Below are 20173 nucleotides of genomic sequence, written 5' to 3'. Positions count from 1 at the left end.
TAGACATCAGAAACGAGAAGTATGCTGGATCTACCAGTTAAACACACAATTTTTTCTAATCTAATTTTATTTTTATTTCATATTTATTATTTCGATTTTTATCCAATCTAATGTCTACCCTTCTATTGATTTATACATCTTCAACACCATGTAACAAACACACACACACTTACACCATATACATTTTCAATCTCATGTCACTGTTGTGAGGTATATACTTATCGCTGTGAGCTATATACTTACACCACTGTAAGACATACACTTCCAACCTCATGTCACCATTGTGAGGTCCGAAATAACGGGACACCGCTGCGCTCAACCCACAGCTCACACTGCCGTCGCATTAGACACAGTATCCAATAATAAATAGGCAGGGACACAGCATGAGGTATAAACTTATTACCACTTCTTCTTGCCACATCCCTCACTGCCAGCATAGCCAGCGAGCGATTCGCACACACTTCATACAGTAGCCAACAATAACAAGCAGAGATACACATGCCGTAGCATCAGCAGCACTTGGATTATACAGAACTGCGCTGAACACCTCTCCCAGCCTACATAGACAGAGATACACATGCCGTAGCATATGCGGCACCTGTATTATACAGAGCTGCGTTGAGCACCTCTCCCAGCCTGTCCCCTCCCTTACCATATCGCTCTTTTGATGCAAAGCTTTAAGTTAGGAGAACATATAGCTCCTCTAACTTCCGTAGCTAACACGCACGCTGACTGAAGTGGCGAACCTAAGTCCATCACCCAGATTTCTACAGGCATAGAGTCATGACTGTTAACTCTGACTAATCTATACAGAGCTAAACTGGGTAGTACAATACATTAGAACATTATACAATAAGAAACAATTTGCAAGTACTCTATTTTGGGATACTGAAGAGGCTATATCTCCAACCTCTGCATCAAGAAGCTGTTGGCATATCACTAGGATATGCCATTATTTTATGATAGGAGGGGAACCAACCTCTGGAACCTCAAAATAATTAATTAGCATTACAGCCGCATCAATGCGCAAGGAACTGCAGCTATCTCCACTTACTGGAGTTGTGCAGCAGGACCCCTGTCCAGTAGACATCTGGGAGCACCACTGTGCAGGGAAAGAGTGTAAGGGAGCTGCAACACTGAATCGGCACTCCTGCCCCTTTGCTCTAAGGCTCGTGGGGTCTCATAGGTCTGCCCCCATGATCATAAAGTGGTGCCATAAACTATTGTTATGCCATCACTTTATCAGATGGGAACACCCCTTTAAGCATTTATGTCTAATCAATCACCAATAAATCTGTCTAAAGGCATGTAAGGTCTTAAACATACCTCTGTCCAGTCTGAGACCTCCCATTGAGGTCCACATGGTTTATTCTTACATGCTTTCTTCTGGGGTGGTCTTGCTAGTTGGGCACCTTCACATTGCTCATCATAGACAGAACTGTCAAGCCCCGGAGCAAGCATCTTCCAGCAACGAACCGAGCGTACTTGGACTCCTTGACCACAGGTTCTTGAGCACTCACTCCAACCACTTGACTCCCATCTCCAAAAATAAATGAGAAAAACGAATGTAAGCCAAGAACCGAAGTACCTGCTGTAGAAATATGAGAGTCTTGCATAATTGCAGTCCTAAAGCTATAAATTGGTTAATTAAATGAAGTGGCTCACTGCTGACAATGGACGGTATGGTGCTACAAACTAAAGGTTGAGGACGCCACACCTCAATTGGAAGAGTACTTAACAAGAATATGGAAGCGAGCACTCAATTCTATGGCACCACTCAGATTTTATTATTAAAAATCACTAGTTAAAATAACATTAATAAAATGACATGAAATCAATAATGGTTAAAACAGTTGTAAAATATAAAACAATTACAATGGTCGACCGTGTAGACACTGAAAGAATAAAAGCTCCTACAGCATAGATTAAGGATTCCAATGGTGGTAGGTGAAAAATATGGGTGAATGAATAAATAAATAAATACAATGAATTAATTATATAGTGTTAAGATATAATACATAAACTTGAATGTGATGAATTCGTGAAAAAATAGTGAATAGAATAGGTGGACACTACTTGGAGTCCGGCGCGGTATAGCGCAATATGCTGAGTTGGTTCCTGTGGGGAAAATGAATGGGTCCGAGTCTATGGTGTTATACACCGCAACACAGAAAGCTTGGCTGTTTGGTAGTGCAGTCCCATAGCACGATGGTTATCTCGGCTGTAATCTTACCTCTATCTAGAAGGAGCCGTCCAGGGTCTGGTCTCCTATGATAAGGTAAAGTTTCTTTAGGACGATGAACAAACTGCTGGAAACGCCGCTCCGTCTCCGCGGCTCACAAACTCTGACGATCTCGCCCAAATCTCGTGATAATTCAAGCGGGACTTTCGTCCAGTGACAGCGCTTGCTCAGATCTCCCGGGCAGTAGAATCGACTCGAAAAAGCAGTTGTTGAATAATTATTCTTTAAAGCATGGCCATGCACAAAGTCCTTGTTACGCAGGTAAGTGCGGAGTGTCTATTACCCAGACGCGTTTCGGGATATTCCAATCGCTTCTTCAGTGGACACCACTGAAGAAGGGATTGGAATATCCCGAAACGCGTCTGGGTAATAGACACTCCGCACTTACCTGCGTAACAAGGACTTTGTGCATGGCCATGCTTTAAAGATTAATTATTCAACAACTGCTTTTTCGTGTCGATTCTACTGCCCGGGAGATCTGAGCAAGCGCTGTCACTGGACGAAAGTCCCGCTTGAATTATCACGAGATTTGGGCGAGATCGTCAGAGTTTGTGAGCCGCGGAGACGGAGCGGCGTTTCCAGCAGTTTGTTCATCGTCCTAAAGAAACTTTACCTTATCATAGGAGACCAGACCCTGGACGGCTCCTTCTAGATAGAGGTAAGATTACAGCCGAGATAACCATCGTGCTATGGGACTGCACTACCAAACAGCCAAGCTTTCTGTGTTGCGGTGTATAACACCATAGACTCGGACCCATTCATTTTCCCCACAGGAACCAACTCAGCATATTGCGCTATACCGCGCCGGACTCCAAGTAGTGTCCACCTATTCTATTCACAATTTTTTCACGAATTCATCACGTTCAAGTTTATGTATTATATCTTAACACTATATAATTAATTCATTGTATTTATTTATTTATTCATTCACCCATATTTTTCACCTACCACCATTGGAATCCTTAATCTATGCTGTAGGAGCTTTTATTCTTTCAGTGTCTACACGGTCGACCATTGTAATTGTTTTATATTTTACAACTGTTTTAACCATTATTGATTTCATGTCATTTTATTAATGTTATTTTAACTAGTGATTTTTAATAATAAAATCTGAGTGGTGCTATAGAATTGAGTGCTCGCTTCCATATTCTTCTAAAGCTATAAAGCTATGAAAAAGTGTAACAAAAGGGGAGACAGAAGGGGAGAAGCAGAATAGAAGAAAGGGATCAGGGTTGGACTAGCTCACTGGAGTACCAGAGAATCCTCCAGTGGGCATAGCCTCGGAAGTCATAATGGGCCCCAAAGGCCTAGGAGAAAAATTATATTTGGGGAAACCTTTGAGCTAATCACTTGGCACTAGGGTCTAAGACGTTATTTATGATATAGGGGTTTTGTCCCAAGAATAATTTCCTCTAGTGGGCCCAAGGAACCCCAATCCGACACTGGAAGGGATGTTGTTAGAAAAAGGTTGCCAGACCATCTCAGCCCACATTTTATCCATTTTCTCTTAGGTATGTAATCCAGGAGGCTACATCCTACAATTAAACATGATAGCAATCCAGTTATCCAGGTAAGTTCAGATTTAACCAGCTTAGTATTCATTGCTGGAGAACGATGAATGAAATCAATCTATCTGCACCTTTTGAGTCTTCTGAGGTGTTCAAAGTAGGTTGAAGTATATTACCAGGGCATAAAGTAGTAACCCTAATACAAAAATATGAGACTTTGGGACATTGACATCAGATGTGAGTTCTCACCCTCCTGACCATGCTTCTCACTGTTTATTGAAAAAAAAATTAAGAGATAGGCCAGGTGCCCCATAATAAGATGCTGCAGTTGCGAATTTTCTACCATAAGCATCCTTCAATATACTGAACATCAGCATTAAAGGGATTTTTCCTATCTAGACATTTATGGCATATCCACAAGATACTTTGCATTTTACACAAGTCCCAAAACAGTGACGGAGAGAGCCTCACATGATCACATCTATTGGGCATTTGTGGTATATCCAGTGAATATGCCATAAATGTCCAGATGGGACCACACTTTTAAGCTTCAATTAGTTAGCAATTTGTGGATTTCAAATGTAGTTACGCTATTATTTTTGTTTGCAAAAAGTATGTTTGGTTCATCTTTCACACATGAATGGTAAAGTACAGTGTACCCTTCTCCCATACCGTGGCATACACTCTCGTCCTATACAGAATTCCTGAGTAGGTTCTGGCCTTGTCAATGGATCGCAGTGTGACTCGTCTACTTCCCTTCCATCATAACGGATGCATAAGGCATATGCAGAACTGAGACCTGCAAACACATCAACAAAAATGGTTTCAGATGTTCAACCAAGCACAACCAAGATGTAGATCTTCGCCAAACTGCGCAATAAAGTGCATTTTAGGGTCGTAGCTGGAGGGCAACCAAGACTTGTTTCAAGGATGCCGAGAGCCAGTCAGTTTGCCTTGGTGAGGGTATTTAGATACAGGGATAGTGCAGCAAGCTGAACCTTTGCCCCTGGGGAAAGCTTAAAGGCTATGTACACCTTTAGGGGCATTTTTTTTTAAAATTATTGCATTGTACTCATTTTGAGCTAAAAAATAATTCTTTCGATTTTCTGTCTTTGCCGTCAGACCAGGAGCTGACGGCTCCTTATCTCTGCTCTATGCCATTATAAACACTCATTAAAGCCAGTTCAATTCTTATCTTACTGATAAGAATGTAGCTTAAAGAGGACCTTTCACCGATTATTACATTGTGAACTAAGTATACAGACATGTAGAGCGGCGCCCGTGGATCTCACTGCACTTACTATTATTCCCGGGCGCCGCTCCGTTCTCCTGCTATGCCCTCCGGTATCTCCGGTCACAAAGTTATGGTAGGCGGAGTCTGCCCTTGTTCTTCTGTAGCGCTGGCCAATCGCATTGCAGAGCTCACAGCCTGGGAGAAAATAACCTCCCAGGCTGTGAGCTCTGCGCTGCGATTGGCCAGCGCTATAGCAGAACAAGGGCAGACTCCGCCTACCATAACTTAGTGACTGAAATCTCCGCCTACTATAACTTAGTGAGCGGAGATACCGGAGGGAATAGCGGGAGAACGGAGCGGCGCCCAGGGATAATAGTAAGTGCAGTGAGATCCCCGGGCGCCGCTGTATATGTCATGATACTTAGTTCACAGTGTAATAATCGGTGAAAGGTCCTCTTTAAATAAGTGTTTATGACCTTAGGTTCATTAGATGACCAGCACAAAGCACACAGCTAGAAAAACAGTTAACCCTTTGAGACAGAACAGCTCAATATTTTTAATAAAGGCCAATTGAAAAAATTATTTTAGCCAAAAATGAGTAACATGCAATCATAAAAATATGCCTCCTAAGGTGCACATAGCCTTTAACTTTGGCTCTCAGGGCCGGCGTCAGCACCCAGCAAACCCAGGCCACTGCTCCTAGGGGGCCCACTCAGGTCTACGCGGAAGATCGCTGTACGGTGAATCCCCCAGTGCTACTGAAGATCGCTTTACGGGGAATTCCCCAGTGTTACTGAACAGACAGGACTCTAGTTCCCGGCTTAGGAGTCCCTGCTCTGACTCCATATATGGCTATGTCCATATATAGAGTCAGTGCTATGAACATAAATAGGGTATCCCCAAGCATTGTCAGTATGCTTGAGGACACCCAGTGTATCTAATTTAGCCTCTATTTATGAAATGTTTCTGCCAGGATTTGAAGCTCACAACCTTCTACATTAGAGGCAAGAACTTTAAGCACTGAGCTATGGAGCTCAATGCTAAACTGTGCTAGAAAAACCTCATTGTAGTTTCTCATGTATTAGGTATTCCTATATAGCAGAAGTATAATTTTATAATTTTTTTTTTTAGTAATTGCAAAAAAATGTATGGCACAAAATAAATGTGCAATTATAAAAAATATACAGTATTTTTCGCCCTATAAGACGCACCGGCCCATAAGACGCATCTAGATTTTAGAGGAAGACAATAAGAAAAAAATATTTTTCATTACACCTAAGGTCAGACCACCAATCAGACCCCCAATGTTAATCAGACCTCAGCTGACAGCCCCAATTAGACCCCCAATGTTAATAAGACCCTCAATCAGGCCTCAGATCAGACCCCCATGCACGCAGCCCCCAGCCTCATGTATGCAGCCCCCAGCCTCATGTATGCAGCCCCAGCTTATGCAGCCGCATCTTATGCAGCCCCAGCTTATGCAGCCGCATCTTATGCAGCCCCAGGTTATGGAGCCCCAGCTTATGCAGCCCCAGTTTATGCAGCCCCAGTTTATGCAGCCCCAGCTTATGCAGCCTCAGATCAGATAAAATAAAATAAAACACTTTCCTCTCCTGCTCCTGGACACCACCGCTCCACACCACCCGCGATCTTCTTCCTCCTGCTGCCGGCTGTGCTGTGAACCGGCGCGCACAGCGTGACATCACAGAGCGCCTCACGCTGTGCGCAGCCTGCACAGCCGACAGCCGAGGACCAGGATGCGGTGAGTACAGAGTCTTCACCGCTTCCCGGTCCTCCGGTACTAATGAGCGCTTCCATAATGGAAGAGCTCATTAGTATTCACCCCATAAGATCCAGGGACATTTTTTCCCCACTTTGGGGGGGGGGGGGGAGTGCATCTTATGGGGTGAAAAATACGGTATATATATATATAAAATAATACTTCTGATATATATGAATGCATAATATGTGGGAAACTACTGAGGTTTTTAGCCATAATATATGTACAGCAGGCTAACATGAAGCGCTATAGCCCAGTGGTTAAGGTTCTTGATTTTTTATGTACAAGGCTGTGGCTTCTACATTAAAGTAGAATCATTTCATTAAAGAAGAATCATTTCATTCAGCAGAATCATTAAAAAAATAGAGGCTAAATAGACACACCAACCTCTTTAATTTGTGTAACTATTATTTTTTGTTGGGAAAGGGGGCAACCCTAACAGAACCCCTGCTCTCCGGTGACCCCCATAACTTTTTTATAGTTATGTCCACGGAGATGTGTGGGGGCTCATTTGAGGGAAATCTGTCTTTTTTGACAATACCATTTTGGGGGGTGTATGACATAATCACTTTTTAATAAACTTTCTTGGGAGATAAAGTGATGAAAAAATGGCAAATCAGACTTTTTTTTTCTGTTATATCCTTCACCATATGGGCTAACTTTTAAAAAAAATATTTTATTAGTATGGGTGTTTTCGCATGCAACGATGCCCATAATGGTATTCTTTCTTTGTTCATTTTTATTTTCGGGAAAGTGGGGTGATTTTACAATATTTTTTTTTTTATATTTTCAAAACTTATTTTTTACTATTTTTAAATTACTTTTCATCAGACTGCAACTTATACAGAATAATGGAAGTTGCTCCATTATTCTTTATAGAAATCAGTATTTCACAGTTTAGTGCTGCCACCTAGTGGTCCTGAACTGGGATATACTAACAATGAGCCTGGAAGCCTAGTACAGGCTGCGGCTCATTTTTAGAACAGGGTGCTTTTCCTGATCTCTGCTAGGGGAAGGAAGCCCGCTCTTCCGTTTTTTAACACTCTCAGATGCCGTGGTGACATTTGACAAATTAGGGCCGTCTGAGATTTATCGAGCAAGGGCCCACATGAACCTGAAGCCAGGCCCTGATGTATATAATCACATAATACATATTCATAAAAAACTGCATAAATCAAGTGGTACTCCACATTTCTATTATATAGTCTATGTTACTCTATGCGCATATCAGTTGTCTATAAAGTCCCCACCGCTCATCCCCAATGCAGCCTATGGATACAGCACATCTTACTGCGCCAGTATTTCACCTGTATCTGTGCTATTCCGAAGACCCATTACCTGAGCTGCAAGTGGAGCTGCATGGTGAATAGGCAGAAAGTTTCCAGCGATACATATCGGCCCGGCTGATATCATGACTTGATAGCAAATCACTACAAACAAGAATATATGTGGAGGTCAGACAACAGGAACTTGCCATATGGGTAGACTCTAGAATTAAACATTTTGATTACTACGATGAATAATGATCCTTTAAACTCATTACTTTTTAAACACCTTTAATGATGGCAAACCTTCCCAAAAACCACCCCTAACAGAAGACCAACTCTTTAACTAATCCAGATTTCAATGATCGATTTTCACATCAATTTTATACTATGCATACTGACTGAGAGGACCATCCCTTTAAAAGAACATGTCTTAATGTAATGTTAAAGGAAATGTTTGATCAGAAAATGACCTGTTGTTTAAATCAAGTTTTTATGTTAAACATATTTTTTTTGTTGACTTTTTGGTGATTTTTTTCCCCATATTACTGTCTATGGTTAAATAAAAATTCTGCCGTTTTGACACTAGCCACTAGACCTAAAATATGACTTCCTATTCCTTGAGAGCAGTCACACAGGCCATAGACACAATGGACGGGAGGGGACATTGACTTCTATGGGAGAGATTTCTAGGCACTCTCTTTGACCTGTACAGTCAGGAGGGAGGAGATAAACTGCGATATCACACATTATTAATGGTCGATCCTGTTATTTTTATAGAGGTGTTACTTATTGTAATTTTGCGGTTGAAAATAAATACTGGAAAGTTACCTGAACAAAACAGGGAATCAAGATGTATTATTAGGAATAGTGGCCAGTGCATAAATTGCTGAATTCTATACATTTTTTAATATAGACACATAGAAAATGTAAAAATAAATAAATTTAAAAAATCTCATTAAAAATTCTATTAAAAAATATATATTCAAAAATATATTTAACATAAAATGTGATTTAAAGTGTAACTGCCATTTCACTACCAAAAATGAAATTCGTAACATATTTAATGCTGAAGGGAAGATATTCATTTTTCAGCTAATTTTACCTTTCTGATGTCTGTAGCTGTAGATGTAGCCCTTAGCAACCATATTTCTCTGTGCCTCTATTTCAGCAACTTCCTAAGATGGCCTCTGCTGCTCTTCCTGTGATGATCTTTGCCCTTCCTTGAGGCCATCCTGTATCTCCCTCACTTCCCATAAACCCTTGCTCTCCTCACATCAACTAGCAGGACCAATCAGAACACAGATAACTTCCCACAGTACCCAGAGCAGTGTATCCTCACATACAGCTAACCAGAGACAAGCCGCCCTGCAATTACATTAAATCAGTAAGCATTTCCTTTAACCTCTTAATAGCCAGCTTATATCTCTGGTTTGGTACCAGCTAGAAATATGGGCTTTGTATTGTCTGAAAGCTGACGGACAATACCAGAATGACATAAATCTGTTCAGTACAGGGGAAGATATCAATGATAGAAATCGGGATGCTGTGAATAAAGCTTGAAAGTAAAAGCAGATTTTACCCGTGATTATTCCTAACTCTATTTCTAACAGTGATTTCTCCTCTGTTGCTTTGACTAGAGCTGTCATTCTGGTCTTGTATGAAAGCCTGGACTGTCAGCTTGCAAACAAGACCAGTTGCATATTAGTTGCTACCATTGAGAAGATATTACCACCTAAAGCAGCCCTCCTTCCTCCACTTTCTGCCTCAGTCCAGCTCCAGGCTGTCAGGGCTGAGCTCCTCCTCCCAGAGCTCATCCCTCTTGTTATAATACTGAGAAGACGGACTGCACATGGCAACGCTGTGAGATGAGAACTGCTGAATAGGAAAGTAGCATGCATTTGTGGGAGTTATTAGCAGGTAAAACTGAAAATAATCAAATTTTAAAGCACAAAAGCACTTATACAGCAGGGTGTACTATACCATTAGGGAATAAAAAATGAAACGGCAGTTACACTTTAAACAATAGGTCATTTTCTGATGAGATGACACATTCACATTAAGTGGTCATCTCAAAGAAGTTCACTTGATATAGAAGTTTTATTACATATTTTACTATGCTGCTGAATTATATACGTAACGAATGGTTGGAAAGGGTCAAAGTGAAATAAGTCTCTAATTCTTGTAGTCAAGTACTTTTCATCAAACGCAGAATAGTCCTTCACAGTCCTTCAGAGTTGTCTTTCTAGAAAACTCCTAAAGACGTCAGTGATGGTGGCAATGGCCACATGATGTATCACGTGATCACTAAGTCCATAGTGTCCCCTATCAGTACATGCACAGACTTATACAAGCTGTCACCAAGGCCTCATGTACACGACAGTTGTCAGCCGATGTCCGTATTGAGGCCTGCAAAAAGCGGGTCTGCAATAAACGGGCAACGGCCGTTTGTGCACTGCATTACGGATGGGAAACCATTCATTTGCTTGAATTTTTTTTTAAAAACGTATCCGTTCACTATGGAACTCTCTGCCTGAGGAGGTGGTGATGGTGAGTACAATAAAATAATTCAAGAGGGGCCTGGATGTATTTCTGGATGTATTTTCATGGCTCCTAAATGGGAATTATTACCGTAGGGCCTGGATGTATTTCTGAAGCGTAATAATATTACAGGCTATAGCTACTAGAGAGGGGTCGTTGATCCAGGGAGTTATTCTGATGCCTGATTGGAGTCTGGAAGGAATTTTTTATTCCCCTAAAGTGGGGAAAATTGGCTTCTACCTCACAGTTTTTTTTTTGCCTTCCTCTGAATCAACTTGCAGATAACAGGCCGAACTGGATGCACAAATGTCTTTTTTCGGCCTTATGTACTATGTTACTAGTATTTTAAAAAAGCGTATACGTTTACTGGACTCTGCAGGATACAATAGCGTGGTGTGCTGTGCTACAAGTGCCAGTTAAGGATGGGTTCACATCACGTTTTTGCCATTCGTTTAATGGATACCTTTTGGATGCTTTTGGATCCTGCAGAGTCACGTTTACTGGACTCTGCAGGATACAAAAGCATGGTGTGCTGCGCTTTTTGTTTCCTTTTTTTTTTTTTACAACGTATCCATTAAATGGATGCCAAAAATGGGATGTGAACCCACCCTTAACTGACACTTGTATATGTGTGCACCTGTGGAATAGCAAGGGAGGGGCTGGAGAGGCGGTGGCCCTGTGACACCAAATTGCAAGGGGTGTCTGGAGCTGGCAGGCCTGGTGTAACGGGCCTGGGCTGACACTGTTAAAAAGTGACTGCCATAGGCTCCCTGCCCTCTCGCAGGCTGCAGGCCTAAACCAGCCTGTGGTCTATGAGAGAGCTGGGCACATGAGTCATCAGGACGCATGCAACTGGCTCTCTCGTGGGCCACAGGCCCAAACTAGACTGCAAATAAGGGGCTGTGGATAGGAAACTCATAGGAGGAACACAGAGCAAGGGGCGCAGGGAGGGGGCTTGTCCGGCTGGGGCCTAAATGGGAAGACTTATTACTCAGTGGGGCTGGAGGCATGGCTCCTAAATGGGCATTATATTCAGTTGGGCTGGGCCCTAAATGAGGAATATTTTTAGTAAGTGGGGCCTAAATGTGGATTACTACTGAGTGGGGTTGTGCTCTAAAATGTGCATTATTACTTTGGAGGCCTAAATGGGAAGTATGGATCCAGACGGTGGGGCATGGTTCTATAAAAAGACGAGTATCCACAGGTTACAGGGAGCAATTCTTAGCTTACCCCGGGTGCTGGCAATCCACACTACACCACTGGTGTGCACATGCGCAGCTAGAGGATGCTATGGAAGGCATGGTCGTGATATATTATGGTACTGTCACCTCCATCACCACCGCCTGCAACTCTCTTTTTTAAGGCATACACCAGGTCTGTTTCTTTAGCTAACCAGCCCCTTTACATTTGTTGCCTGTCTATGCTGTATGTGTGTACTAGGACTGAATAAAATGAACTTGTTGACTTAAATGTTAATATATTAGGGATATATAAAACACACACAGTATACCCATTTATGTCCAAGAACACTGTGCACAGCTGCGTACCTGCTGAACCCGGGAGCTTGGAGCGGCTCTGTCATGGGAACTGATCCAAGATGTTCATAAGCAGCTGGCAACATCAGGCTGTCCCTGAGTTGTTCTGCTTCCTGTGTGGACTCTGCAAGGGTTGGACCCCCAGGACTGCCACCAAAGAGAGACTGGCAGAGAGCAGAGTGGCTGTGTTGATCACAAAGTCTCCATAATTCACTCTGCAGTAATCCCTGAGGAGCATCTGTGCTGGTCTGGAGGCCTGAAACAGGGAAATGAAGGAGTGATGACATTTGCACAGTGTTTGACATTGCATATGGAGAAGGGTGAATCATTTCGCAAAAAAATCCAAGAGGAAAGGCCAATGTTCTTGAATACTGTACAGTGAACGTATCGGCATGTGGGTTTTATTTCTTTCAGAGATAAACAATATGAATCTACTTGCTGATGAACATGTGGATATGTTTCTAAGAGCAATGCTGCAAGAACTTGGGGGGTCATTTATTAAGACCGGAGCTTTAGACACCAGTCTTAATACCCCCTTTAGCTGGCGATGGATGCCGGCCTCTACATAACTTCGGCGTATTCACCACCTGTCTAAATCTACGTCAGCTCCCTTGCTGGCGTACATTTAGACCATTTTCTACCCCTAAAACAGGCGTAGAAAATGATAAAAGAGACGGCTTGGTCAGTAAGGCCAAAAACAGGCTGGTCACTAAGGGGTCCTATTCACTTCAATGGGAGTAGGGCTGCAGTAACTACAACATAGACGGAGCTGTGCAGTTTCAGCACCAGAGTTACCACTAGGTTCAAATCCAACCAAGGACAACATCTGCATGGAGTTTGTATTGTTGTTGTGTTGTGTTTGTGTGGGTTTGCTCCAGTCACTCTGCTTTCCTCCCACACTTCAAAGACATACTGATAGGAAACTTATATTATGAGCCCCATTGGGGACAGCTTGATGCTGATGTCTGTAAAGCGCTGCGGAATATAGCAGAGTTATATGAGTGCATAAAATAAAATGTATGAGGATGAATGATCGTAGTAATGAATGTTCAGCCCCAATCACTGCAAAATGTAAATGTAGCTAACAAGTGGGCAATGATAAGGAACAAACATTCATAGCAATGGTTGTTCCTGATCACTGGGCTTCATGTTTCCCAGACCTGAATCTAATAGAGAACCTCTGGGACATTGCGTATCAGTGCTTCCGACTTTGCCAAGTAGTGCACCAGACTGTCTAGGAGCCCACCGATATCCAGGTCTTAGAGGAGATCTGCCACACTACCATCAGGAGCATGCCCAGACATTGTCTGAGGCACATGGAAGCCGCCAGACACACTACTGCAGGCATGGCCAACCTGAGGCTCTCCAGCTGTTGCAAAACTACAACTCCCAGCATGCTCAGACTGCAGCAGGGCATGGTGGGAGTTGTAGTTTTACAACAGCTGGAGAGCCACAGGCTGGCCATGCCTGCACTACTGAGTCATGTTATGAGTTGCCATGAAGTAATTCATGCAAAAAAGATCTGCCTGTTATATGAATTCTTTTTTTACTTTGCTTTTTCAAGGTGATTTGAAATGTGGTCGCTGATTTTGGTTTCCACTGACCATTCATATTTCATCTTGTTCTTAATGAATGACACAATGTATATATCACGGGACGCCGATGAGGCGCCCGCTCTCCTTAGCGCCGTCGGTGTCCCGCCTTTTTGCAGGAGCAAGGACACGTGCTGCTTCCTCGTCTCCTAAGTAATAGGGGGCGGGACGGGTCTCCTCAGCGCGGCTGGCGTCCTCAGTTCCCCTGGCAACCAGGGGAGGTCTGAGCACCAAGCTGGCATGCGGTGCTCAGCTGTATTCAGCAGCGTGGGTCATCCACGTCATATGACCCCAGCTAGTCAGCATTTAACAGGCAGCCTGCTCGCCACAGGTCGCCTGTTAATTAGGTTCATTTGCGATTCTGTAACCTGGTATACTTACCTGTTCCTGTGTTCCCTGACGATCCTCTGCCTGCTCCTCGTGTACTGCGCTGCTCTCCTGGTATTCCGACCCCGGCTTCCACCTGACGATTCTCTGCGGACTCCTGTGGTACTTTATTACTCTCCTGGTATTTGACCCCGGCTTCTCCTGACTATTCTCTGCTTACTCCATTTGTACTTTGTTGCTCTCTTGGTATTGACTCGGTCCGTTCACTATCCGTTATTTGTCTTGTCAGTCCTCCCAGCAGGTATTCTAAGCTAAGGACTGCCGTCCAGTTGTCCCCTGTCATCGGGACTTGCGAGTCAAGTAGGCAGGGTCAGGGGTGAGGGTGGAGCGCAGTGGTCACTATCCTTCCCCCTGTGTGTGTGTGTACGTGACCGTTACAGTATATTATTAGAGATATTCAATTTGAATCTTTCATTCATCAAGATCCGATGTATGATTTAAAGGGTTTTCCAGGCTACAGATATGGACGATCCATCCTCTAAATAGGTAATCAATATTAGATCGGTCCAACATCTAGCACCCCCAACGATCAGTTGCTGTGGGTAGTCGCCAGCTCCGAAAACTATATAGTGGACAGAGCTGGAGGCAGACAGCTCTGTAGACAGTGTAGTGGCCATGCTGGGGTACTGCAGCTCCATTTAAGTGAAAGGGAGCTGAGCTGCAGTATGCCAGTGCTGAAAGCTACACAGTGTATGGAGCATTATGATCTGCTCCACACACTGTATAATCTCTAGTGCCGTGGCTGCCCAAAACAAGCTGATCAGTGGGGTGCCAACACCCAGCACCCTACTGATCTGATACTGATGGCCAATCCTGATCATAGGTCATCAATATATATAACCAAGACAACCCGTTGAAGTCCCCTTTTCTTGAACAGTGCATGACCTTTAGAGTTTATGCTCCATTAATGAATGTTAAAGAAGCACTCCCACAAAATGTTTTATTCTCTGAACTGTTAGAGAAGTACATGTAAACTGTGGCGAAGGTAACTTTCCTACCAGTGACTGTATTTGTGAGTTATAACCTCCCTTCTGATCCTTAGCTGTGTCATGTGACCAACGCTCTGATCTCCAACTGACACAGGACAGAAAGTCAGTTATTTCTCTAATCATTCCTATGAGACTGACATTGAGGCTCCCATAGGAATACTGTACATAGAGAAACTGTCCTTCTGTCCTCACATAAGATGCTGTGTTTTTTGGAAAGTCAGAGTGTTGGTCACATGACATAGCTGAGGATCAAAAGGGAGGGTATAACAAAAAATACAGTCTCTGGTAAGAAAATTACCTTCAATACAGTTTACATCATGTTTCTTTCTAACAGGTCAGAGAATAAAATTTTTCTTTAAACTTACCGTCTGTTTGGTCTTCTGCTATCTCTTGTTCTTTCACAGCTCCGTCTTGATGTACAAATGATCTTTCTGTGTCCTCAGTGTTCCCCCAGTTAAAAGTGTCAGTAGACTCAGGCAGATTGCTCTCAGACTCTCCCTGAGCTCCACTTTGTATATTACTTGGAGACTGAGCAGCAGACTGTATTGGTTCGGAAAGAAGAGGTAGGGGTGCTTCTGGGGCACGAGGTACCGTGTATTCATATGTAATGTGTGGACTCTTTCCATTGAAGTTATAATACTGAAAAAACATAGATGAATTAATATTTTGTAAAGATTAGTGATGAGAATAGAAACATTTACCAAACATTTTCATTTTTCTACAGCAAAATATCATGGAAACGTGCCATGGACATATACCATAACCAGAGGTGTCCACAATTATATATGATGTTTGCATCCTCATTACTCCACCCACATAGGATGATTGACAGCTTTTTGTGTAGAGGCACTGATACATGGAGAGCTGTCAATCACCCTGTGCGTAGGTGGGGTAATCAGGACTTTCACAGTGTGTTCTAGGAGTCCTGTCAGGATTTACTCTGCTCCAAATCACATAAACCTATATATTCCAGAGCTCAGCTTCTCTCCTTTCGTCTGTTATCACAGGGCAGCAGAAATTTATGGCATATAGATGGATAGGATATGCCATGAATGTCTCATAAGGATGCGTCCCATTTTAGGGACCCATTTCTTATCTCCAGAAGGGGGCCCAAAGTGAAAACAGAGCAAGCCGCGCATGGCAGCCACCCTCAATTTACTGCTATGGGATGTCTATAACACTGGCTCAGCTATTTTTGAAAGTCCCACAGTGGTGAATGAAGGGGTGGCTGTGCTTTCACAGCTTGCTCTTCATTTACTGCTATGGGACCTCGATAAATAACCAAGCAAGGTCGGTGTGCTCTCCATTCACTTGGGGACCCCATTCTTGAGACTAGAGCGGGTCCCAGAGGGGGGATCGCGCCTATATAACATTTATGGCACAACCTAAAGTGTCCTCGATGGGACAACCCACTTAAATTTTTTGGGTAGGATGTAAGAAGCTGCTCTATTACTCATTTACATGATTTGTTGGCCTCTAAAGCAGTTGGTAATGTTCTGAGAGTTTGTTCTCTCTGGCAACCTAACCACATGTAGCTAACAGTAACTGGATGGCAACTTGCCATAAGGAATGTCAAATCTTCTACAAACGTTCTATACTCATAAGAAATTTCCCAAACTTAAAGATCTAGTGTAGAATATAAAACGGTTAGAGCGATCTCTTTCATTCTGTGACCCAAACAGATCAGTATGAGTACCAACACATTGTAGTTCTCCGGCAAGAAAATAACCATTAGTATTGTCACATATGAAACCATGCTCTTCAAAGATCTTCTCAAGACTGTATTGAGAAGTTCTTAACATCAACTACATATCTGATTTTATGTTTATAAGCTTGCAGATAGGCTGGGGTCTCACACACACACCATGACACTGAGGGACTGGTTGGTTGGCCCTGGTGTAGTTAGGTATTCCAGTCCCTCACTGTGTACATTTGAAGGTCGTCGATACTTGACCAAGGTCCCTGCAACGCGAAAGTTCTGAGGATTGTCCATCATCATGTTTCCATTAATGTAGAAATTTCCAGCAGAGTCTGCAAGAGCTGAGAAGATGAAAAGTATATGAAATAGAATAAGGAAGGGAAATAGTAAGAAATAAAAATAATATAAAATGGATGTAACGTAATAAATGCTTACACCAACTTGTCTCCATGTGCCCAAGGATCCCCAGCCCTGACTTCAAGATCGCGCTTACCTGTTTCCGCATGGTGATTATTAACACTTTCTGTACATTTAAAACATGTTAGCTCAGTTTGAGATGTCAGGAACCTCAATGCATGTTCCCATGCAAGGTCAGGCTGCAGCACAAGAGTATCAGAGGACCCTTCGATAGGCACAAGTTCAGACAAAATAATAGGCTCCTACAATAACAGGGGCATTTTAGGGTCTTTCATTTAGTTAGGCCCAAGGTACTCCCCCTGGAAAAATAGGTGTGCTGGCTTACACGTGCACGTTGATGCAAAGAGAATAGAGGTTTGCCTTTTTAGTAGTAAAAACATGCTGAAACAATTAAAAACCAATTAGGAGCCATAGAGAACCCCTTTAAAAACAAGGCTAACAGAACTAAAAATGGATAATTAAAACAAATGGAGACCCTTGGAAATACTTCAATATAATTAAAACCCCTTATCATTAGAAACACTGTCTCTCTTTCACAAATGTCAAACAAAAAACCTCAAACAGCTGATTGGCGGGGGTACCGGGAGTTGGTCACCCACCGATCTCGTAATGGCTAACAGAAATAAATGCTGAAGTGTACATCTCTGGACAAATATATAGCGTTCACTGCCTGAGAAAGACGTTATCCAACTGGTGTGTGGGTGGCGGCAATACAACTCTAAACGCCAGTGGTGGGAGAGGGAACCCAGTGATTCTGGTAATTAGTTCCCTCTAAGTGTGCAGGGACAATGCCCAGTGCAAGCCCCTCTGGTAGAAGTGTGGTGATGCTTGCTGTGCATTCACACAGTGCTAAGTACGCACTAAACCCCACCAAATTATAAAGCACCCCTCACAGAGTTGGCTACAGACAAGGGGATACTGAAAACCTTCTACTCAATTACCCCAGTAGTGCTCAACGCGTTTCCATTGTATATAATTTCATCAGGAGCATAATCTATGGGGAATATAAGGGAGAAATCAGGAGGGAGACCGCAGCACTAGTGGAGCACAGCGGCGTCCAGTGGAAACGCGTCAAGCACTACTGGGGGTAACTGAGTAGGAGGTTTTCAGCATCCCCTTGGCTCTAGTCTCGTAGCCAACTCTGTGAGGGGTACTTTATAATTTGGTGGGGTTTAGTGCGTACTTAGCACTGTACGAACGCACAGCAAGCATCACCACACTTCTAACAGGGGGGCTTGCATTGGGCATTGTCCCTGCACGCTTAGAGGGAACTAAATACCAGAATCACTGGGTTCCCTCTCCCCACCACTGGTGTGTGAGGTTGAATTGCCGCCACACACCCACATTGGATACACTGGGGTGTGTGATAAACTGGTTGGGCCAATATACCCCTATACTTTACAGGTGACTCAACCCCTTACGCTTTTGTTCTTTCCTCCAGTCCCTCCAGCAGTTACCGCATAGCTATCTATTATGTGCAGAGTGGCTACACCATTGCTGGTTTTACATTGGGACTTGGAGAATAATCACTGCCGGTTGTAAATATTCTCCGTCTTTTATCAGCAGTTATACCAATAAAGATTTATTATTATTTTTTTCTTTTAACGTCTTTCTCAGGCAGTGAACGCACCCACCGATCTCCTACCATATTGACGACCTATCCCGAGGATAGGTCATCAATATGTAAATCCTGGAGAACTTATTTAATTTTACTATCTGGACAGAGAATTTCAGTCTTTCACTCTCACCTAGAATATTTTCAGTGTTTCTCTTTTCTGTGATAAGAATGTCAAACGCCCCGGCAGGAATTGTTGTAATAAGTGCATAACCTGGAATATAGAAGAAAAAATATATAAAAGCAATTGCATAACGTGATGTTTAAAAGTTTGTGAACCCTTCAGAGTGTCCATATTTCTGCGCATATTTGACCCTAAAACTACATCAGATTTGCGCACAAGTCCTAAAAGTAGATAAAAATCACCAAATCAAACAAATGAGTCAAAATATTAGACTTGGTCATTTATTTATAGAGGAAAATGATCCGATATCATAATTTTGTGATTGGCAAATTATGCTGGCTTGAGATATTTTTATTGTACACTGCCCATTTCCAAGGGTTGCGACGACCCTGCAATCCAGCAGCGGTGGTCGTGCTTGCATTCTAGGAAAAAGAACTGGCCTCTCTGGTGGCCGGGACAATGGGAGCGCACATAGGCACGCATACACAGCAGCTTCCATCCTGGCCGTCTCATATCCGTGCTGCAGCAGTGGCCATCACCCCTGGAAATGAGCAGTGTATAATGCCCTGGAAAAGTGCATGAAGCCAGCAAAGGAAGCAATATGGACAATCACAATACATTAGTAAGTGCTTTGTATTAACTTTGTCTACAGAATAAATGCCATTTGCTGATGTGAGACAATATTTATAATGATGATACTGTGTGTTTCCACAAAATGATATTGTCTCAAATGCACTGACACAAAACACATTGATGGCACCTGGAGAAATTGATCTTTGCCTAAAGTGAATATCCACTTTTTAATACCATATCATTTTTAGGCCCAAACTACTAATTTCTTATCATGCCTTTATTGCAGTTGGCAGTCCAAATCCCATACGTAGCCATAATGTTAAAAGGGGTTGTGCCAAGTATTAAAGTTATCTGCTATCCACAGAATAGGAGTTGACTAACTGATTGGTGCAGGTCCAACTATTGGGTTCTCTACCGATTCCAGAACAGAGGTCCTATTCCCCCAGTATGAGTCGAGTGACAGGTCTCGCTTGCTCCCTGCTGCTCCATTCACTCTCTATGGGACTGCTGAAGATGGACTGCATTCAGTTATTTCCCCATTCCCATAGAGAATGAACGGAGTGGAAAAGGGTGGGGGAAGAGGACTGCCGTTCTCGGAATCTGTGGGGGTCCTAGTGGTCAGAACCCCACTGATAAGTTAGTTATCCCCTATCCTGTGCATGACTTCAGTAC

At 42.9% G+C, this 20173-nt stretch overlaps 1 protein-coding gene across 1 annotated transcript in view; it reads right to left on the bottom strand.

Moving 5' to 3' along the window:
- The window catches only part of LOC122944162 (ADAMTS-like protein 2), a 75312-nt gene that overhangs the window by 21539 nt on the left and 33600 nt on the right, over nt 1-20173 (bottom strand). Inside the window, exons 7-13 of the mRNA XM_044302393.1 lie at nt 18938-19018; nt 16938-17113; nt 15439-15712; nt 12118-12361; nt 8103-8194; nt 4423-4549; nt 1327-1540 (exon numbers count right to left, since the gene is read on the bottom strand). Coding sequence (XP_044158328.1) covers nt 1327-1540; nt 4423-4549; nt 8103-8194; nt 12118-12361; nt 15439-15712; nt 16938-17113; nt 18938-19018 — 1208 coding nt within the window. The remainder of the gene's footprint in view (nt 1-1326; nt 1541-4422; nt 4550-8102; nt 8195-12117; nt 12362-15438; nt 15713-16937; nt 17114-18937; nt 19019-20173) is intronic.

This window comes from Bufo gargarizans, chromosome 7, assembly GCF_014858855.1.
Source record: "Bufo gargarizans isolate SCDJY-AF-19 chromosome 7, ASM1485885v1, whole genome shotgun sequence".
Classification (NCBI taxonomy): domain Eukaryota; kingdom Metazoa; phylum Chordata; class Amphibia; order Anura; family Bufonidae; genus Bufo; species Bufo gargarizans.
The sequence above is the reverse complement of the archived record's forward strand: the minus strand, read 5'-3'. Positions and strand labels throughout refer to the sequence as shown.